The sequence below is a fragment of the Sturnira hondurensis genome, unplaced genomic scaffold (genome assembly GCF_014824575.4).
Source record: "Sturnira hondurensis isolate 20B ecotype Veracruz unplaced genomic scaffold, ASM1482457v3 Scaffold0014384, whole genome shotgun sequence".
NCBI lineage: Eukaryota > Metazoa > Chordata > Mammalia > Chiroptera > Phyllostomidae > Sturnira > Sturnira hondurensis.
In genome coordinates this window covers 35,627,114-35,633,188 of record NW_028087015.1, presented here as the reverse complement: position 1 = coordinate 35,633,188, position 6,075 = coordinate 35,627,114, and the positions used below count along the sequence as shown (strand labels likewise).

The window sequence follows — 6,075 nt, the reverse complement described above, 5'->3', positions numbered from 1 at the left end:
TTACCGCAGGATCACTGGACGACGGAGACATACTTGCTGTCCAATCGCCGAGTAGTCCGGAGGAAACGCTCTCTAGATTGGCAGAGAAAACATCTCTCCAGGTTCATTCAAGAAGGGGCATGGCCAATCAGAGAACGCAGGGGGGCGGGCTTTGCCGCAGGAGGGTGAAATAGAACCTATCTCAAAGAGCGAATCTCCGCCTGTGAGACTCGCTTGTCGCGAGTGGAGGGGGCGTGGCCTCCGGCCACAGTCTCCCAACGCGCGAGGAGTGGGCGGAGCGATTGGTGTCAGCGCCGGAGCCGGATGCGGGCGGTGCCGCGGCCGTCGCGGCCCGGGGGATGGGCGGAGCCCCAGCCGCCTGTGCTGGTGGCCGCCGCCGCTGCCGTAGTCCGAGCGGCCACCTCTATTCCGGCGCGTCGCTGCTTCCCAGGGCGGTGGTATGCTGGGGAAAGCGGTAGTCGGCGCTGGCGGCGGCAACAAGGCGCTGAAACCCTCCTTCGTGTCGTACGTGCGCCCCGAGGTGAGGGGACGCCGCACGGACAGGGCGTCCGGCTTGAGTGGCCCGGGCAGGGGGTGCCTGGAGCCCCTTCCCGGGTGCGGAGAGGGTGGCGGCTGTGTGCGGGAGAGGAACCGGGCGGGGCGATGTCCTTAGAGGCTCTCTGGGGCCTCCGGTGGGTCGGAGTGGGAATCCCCCAGGGCGGACAGGCAGGTGCGGAGCGCAGGGCCCGGCTCCTGTTGACCAGGTGAAGGGGCCGGAGCTCAGAAGGTTGTGCGGCCCGGGACGCCCCTAGGTAACACTGTGGAGGTGCTGGGGTTCTGGGCAGTGCGGGAGGGTAAGGGCTGGGTGGCCCAGACTCCAGTGGGGCCTGCCCAGAGTCTGCCGCCCTGGTGGGTCTACCCTGTGCTTGGAATCTTTCGTGAGTCTTGGGAGCTTTCCTGTCTCCGCTGTCTGCTCCTAACAGCGCTGTTTGGTGTAGCTGGTGGGATACTGTGCACCGGCTCTCCCCTCCCATTTGCGCTGCAGGGAGAAACTGTGTCGCCCCCACCTCAGCCGGTCTTTACCTCTCCCTGGTGAATTCCCTTTTGTCACTTTCCTCTTCTTTCATTTCACCGATTCGCCGTCACCCTTTCCACCCCCTCTTGCTTTCCTCCCGGATTTTTACTGTCAAGTTCATTCATTCATTCAGAACATATTTTTTTAGTTCCCACTTTGTGCCAGGAGCTGTTCTAAACGCTTGGGGTATATACATCAGTGAACAAAACAATTGTCTGCTCTCCTGGAGCTTCTTGGGAGAGAGAGGAATACACAGTAGACAAAATAGATATAAGTAAATTATATGTGTATTGGAAGGTGCTAAGTATCATGGGAAAAAGTGTTACCTGTTTTCCTCTTTGCAAGGATGACATTTGAGCAAAGACTTGAAGGATGCTTGAGATCTGAGGGGACAGTAGTACCGGCAGAGGAAAGAGTCTGAAGTGTTGGAGGAGCGACAGAGAAGCCAGCCCAGTGGCTGAGGGGGACAGTCTCGGGGAGGAGGTTGGGGAGGTTACAGCTTATAGGCCAGGCTGAGGGCTTCTTGAGCAATGGCTCCCAATCCAAATGCCTAATTAGACACGTTCTTATTTTTGGATTACTGAAGTTGTTCTCTGCTCCTCTCTCCAGCACTTTATCAGCAATGTGCAGAAGCGCTACCAAACCGTGTCTCCCATCTCTGTGTAGAAAAGGCAGGTGGGCTGGGGTGGGAGTTTTTATCTGGAAATGTGTCTGTAAGACCCCCCTGTAGGTATCTTCAAATTCAAAATGTGTTTGTGTGGTGTTTTTTTCAGTGGAGAGTACTCTTGAAATGGGTGTTATTGTTAGTCCTAATTTTAAAATAAAATAAAAACCACTTCCTCTTCCTCTGTAAATGCTTGATAAGGAGTCAGGGTCATTTTGAATTTTCAGCTGGCTTCCCTTTTAGTATCATGGACAATACTGTGGTCAGTTAATTTGTCTTTCTACCTTTTTTGGTAGAACCCTGGTTGAAGCGCAACCGGTCTTTAATCTTTTCTTGTCAGTGAGGTTAAACTGCAAGTGGAAAGTCTTCTGAAATGTGGCCAGAGTTCAAGAATGTTCGCATTTTTCATCTACCAAGTGCACATGTTGTAATTGGACTTGTTTTCCCTCTTTGCCCAGAGCGCCTGTTACAGTTCTTTTGAGGAATAATTAGGGTAGGGGAGTGGTTTAGAACCACAGTAAGCCTGGAGTGGCCACATTTTTCAGGTCCCCATAGTTGGCCGTTTTGTTTTCTTGCAATAAAATAGTGCTGTGTAGACTCTATGCGTCTCTGTTATAATCTGAGGACAAGGCTCTGATGCAAATTGTGGATGGTGTTTAAAGGATAAATGAATGCGGGGGTGAGAAGGCAATTGGTGTTTAAGTACATATGCATCTTTCGCTAGATACCACATTATTGGAAATGCATGAGAGCAGCTTGGAGGCTCAGCTTCTGTGCCTCTGAGAGCACGGGCTCTGGTGACAGGCTCTTGCTCGCTCAGTAGGAGGAGCTCCTCATAACACCCTCTGGAAGACTCGTTCTCGCTATTTGGACTCCTTTCCCTTGTATCATCTTTACTGCCTTTGATGTATGTCTTCCTATCACTTCTTTGTGTGCACTTTGCCTTTGTTAGCAGGGAAATCACAGTTTCTCAGCACACCTTTTTGCTGGTAGGTCACTGAGCTGCTGGAACAACCTTCACATCTTATGATATAATGATACCTGTGCCTGGTGATGAACTTGTTCTTGGCTGATCAGACCTTGGGAGGTTCAACGGTGGCTGCCTTTGATATGCCAGGGAATCTATAAGAAGTTAGCATTTTGTGTTAAAAACAGGACTATTTCACTGGATAACGTATTTGAATTGAAGATGACGCTTTTAAACATCATGGCTTATTTTTTTGTTCTTGAGATCAGAAAGGTTGGCATTGGACAGCCTAAAGTGAGGGGTGGTGGTTAGCTCCAACTTGTAAAATTGGATCTCTACCAGAGTGACCTGAGCTCTTCTGTTATCGATCCTCCTAAATCAATGACTGTGAAAGTCAAAATCCTGAACTGTAATTTAGGACCTTTGGTCAGTTTTGTAAGCGCTGCCCAGAGGGCTGCAAATCGGCAAAGCTTGTGAGTGGGAAGTTGAGGGGAATAGAAGGAGAGATCTGGACTCACCTTGGTGGTACTTGATGGCTGGAACCAGAAACATCTCAGCACCCCTACCCTGCTCAGCCCCAGGGTGTCTGTGTCTGGGAACCCCGGCCTGAGCTCTGCTTCTTGGAGACATCTGTTGACATCTGGGTGCCAGATCTATTTTCCTTGTTCAATAAGACAGCTAGCTGTTTGAATTCTTTCAGGAGGTGTAAGTGTTCATTGTAGAAAAATAAGAAAATATAGATACACAAACATATTTTATAGAAAAGTCAGTAAGCTTATTTTTTAAAAAAGGTGTTTCTCTATTTATTTTTAGAGAGAAGGGAAGGGAGGGAGAAGGCAAGGGAGAGAAATATCAATGTGTGGTTGCCTCTTGTGCACCGTACTGGGGACCTGCTCTGCAACCCAAACACGTGTCCTGACTGGGAATCGAACCAGGATTTCTTGGTTCCGCTGAGCCATGCCAGCCAGGGCTAATAAGCTTATTAACAACTTGGTTTATATCCTATTGGATGTGTGTAGGTGTATGCATACATTTTTTACCAAAATAGGATTGATATTGCTGATTATATTATTTTGTGATCTGCCCTTTTTACCAGAAATGTATGTTGTAAATGTCTTTCCGTGTCAGTTGTTAGCTCGTCACTTTAATTTGACCTCTTTTCCTCAACAGAGACATACAGTGTCTTAGGGAGATGTTAGGTAGCAGAAAGAACCAGAGAAAGCAGTATGATTCTTAAATATTTTCCCAGTTAAGTCACCTTCTCTGGTGGTGAGTGACAGTTCTGATTCGTCTAAACTGTCAGCTCTTGGCTCAGTAACCTTGCAGTTATAAGCACTGGTTTGGTAATTAATAGTGATTAGAAATGCTTAGTGTCAGTACGCAGAAGTTCGTAAGTAAAGGACCATTAAGTGGTCCTAAGAGAAAGTCCTGATTTAATGAGTCTGTTCCATTGTGATAAGGAAGTTGAGTAAAAACGTCAGGGTTCTCATGTGTTCCCTGAAACCAAGACCAGGAAAAATTCGGCTTTTAGACTCTGCTGTACCTGTGCCCATATTTGTTCAGTATTCCAAATACAGTTAAAATATAGTTTTTAAATAGGTTGGTGTTTGACTTGAATGTACTAATAATAGTTATCAATTTCTTATTTGTGGAGTTTGAGATTTGGAAGAGAATTTGAGGATAATCTAGATGTGTCCTGACTGGTTGGACTTGGCTGGGCGTCGTGCCCCAGAGTGGAGGGTTGCTGGTTTGGTTCCAGGTCAGGGCACATGTCTGGGTTGCGGGTTCGGTCCCCTGTTGGGGCGTGTGGTGAGAGGCAACCTGTTGATGTTTCTCTTGCACACCAGTGTTCCTCTCCCTCTCTTTCTCCCCCTGCCCCCACCTCTACAAAAATAAACAAACAAAATCTTCAGCGAGATTGTCTTCATGATGGGGCCCTGTGGCGTTAAACGCCCTCCCCCGGGCCACAGCAATACTGCAGAACAGAGTTAAAAACTGTCTCCCGAGAGCCAGCAGAGCCACACGGCTTGTGCCAGGTTCACAGGCCCTCAGGAAAGGTTCTATGAAGGCATGGGGAGAAAAGGCAAGAAGAGAGATGAAGATTGAGAAGGGCCAAAAAAAAAAAAAAGAATTCAGACTTGCTTGCTGATTTTTCTTTTCCATTTATCCCTCAGGGAAGAGAATCCATTCGATTGCCTAGTCCTCATTTAATGCTATTTCTTTTGTTGGGGAGAGGCGAACATGTTCTTCCCAGGGATATGGCTGTGGGTTTGTATCAAAAAGAAACCAACCCAAATAATTGCTAATATTTATGAGGTACTTCTGTGTCTCAGAGCTGCTTTTAGCTCATCGTCCTTTCAACTGTCTTATGCAGTGGATAAGAACTACCGTTACCTCTCTTTTTTGTGTTTAGATGTGGGAAGTGAGACCCAAAGAAGTGAAGTATTCAGGGCCCCGGCTGGCAGAGGGTGGTGCCAGGATTTAAGCTAGGCAGTCTGACTCCAGGGCCGTTCTCTTATGCCTGAAGTTTATGAACACAGGGCATGTGAGTAGTGAAATGCGCTTATAGCCCTGGTTGGTATTTGCACTGCAGAATGCTTTCGCACCTGTGCTCTCCAGTAGCGGTTTCTTTCTTGGCTTTTGTTAGATTGTCCAGCAGGTAACTGAGTGGAAATGGACCCCATGGAGATACAGTTTATTCATTAAACAGATATTTACTCAGCACCTTCTAGTACCAGGCAGTATTCTGGATGTTGGGGATACAAGCAGATTGAGATTATTTTGTGGTGGAATACTACTGTATTGGACCACTAATTTTGATGACTTTGATGATTAGCGACAAGAAGAGATTGGCTTATCCTAAAATGGCCCTACTTCCCTACCCCTAGCAATAAAAACTAACTTGAAAAACAAAATCTAGATCCATTACTTTTTTTGTTTAAGACTATTTCAGACTAGTTTTTTAATGGCAGAATTATTTCCTTAAGTTTATTGAGGTCATTGATAACGATTTACCAGGCCATTAAAGGACATTAAAAGTTCTTCCTAAAATGATCACTTTCTTAGCTGTGGCTTTAGCCTGATGATCTGTCCAAAGCTTCCGCTTTTCCTTTCCTGCCTGTGCTTCCTGCGGCATCTCCCTGGGTCAGAGCCAGCACCACACAACTTCTGCAGAGGGAGCGTCCGAAGATGCCGGGACGCTCTGTCACGCAGCGCCTCCTTCCTGATGGAACGGCGGCCTCGTGGGCAGCTGCCATGCCAGGGCCGGTGCTCAGTGCCCTGCTTCCGTCTCCTAGGCCCTGGGGAACCACACTTAGAGATGGGAAGTTCTGGATTTTTCTCTGAACAACCTCAACAGGATATTTGATGTTCTTGGATTACTTCCACATT

At 47.7% G+C, this 6,075-nt stretch overlaps 1 protein-coding gene across 1 annotated transcript in view; it reads left to right on the top strand.

Moving 5' to 3' along the window:
* The first annotated feature begins 295 nt into the window (after positions 1-295).
* The window catches only part of MTMR12 (myotubularin related protein 12), a 54,687-nt gene continuing 48,907 nt past the window's right edge, over positions 296-6,075 (top strand). The window contains exon 1 of the mRNA XM_037063129.1: positions 296-520. Coding sequence (XP_036919024.1) covers positions 440-520 — 81 coding nt within the window. The 5' untranslated portion in view covers positions 296-439. The remainder of the gene's footprint in view (positions 521-6,075) is intronic.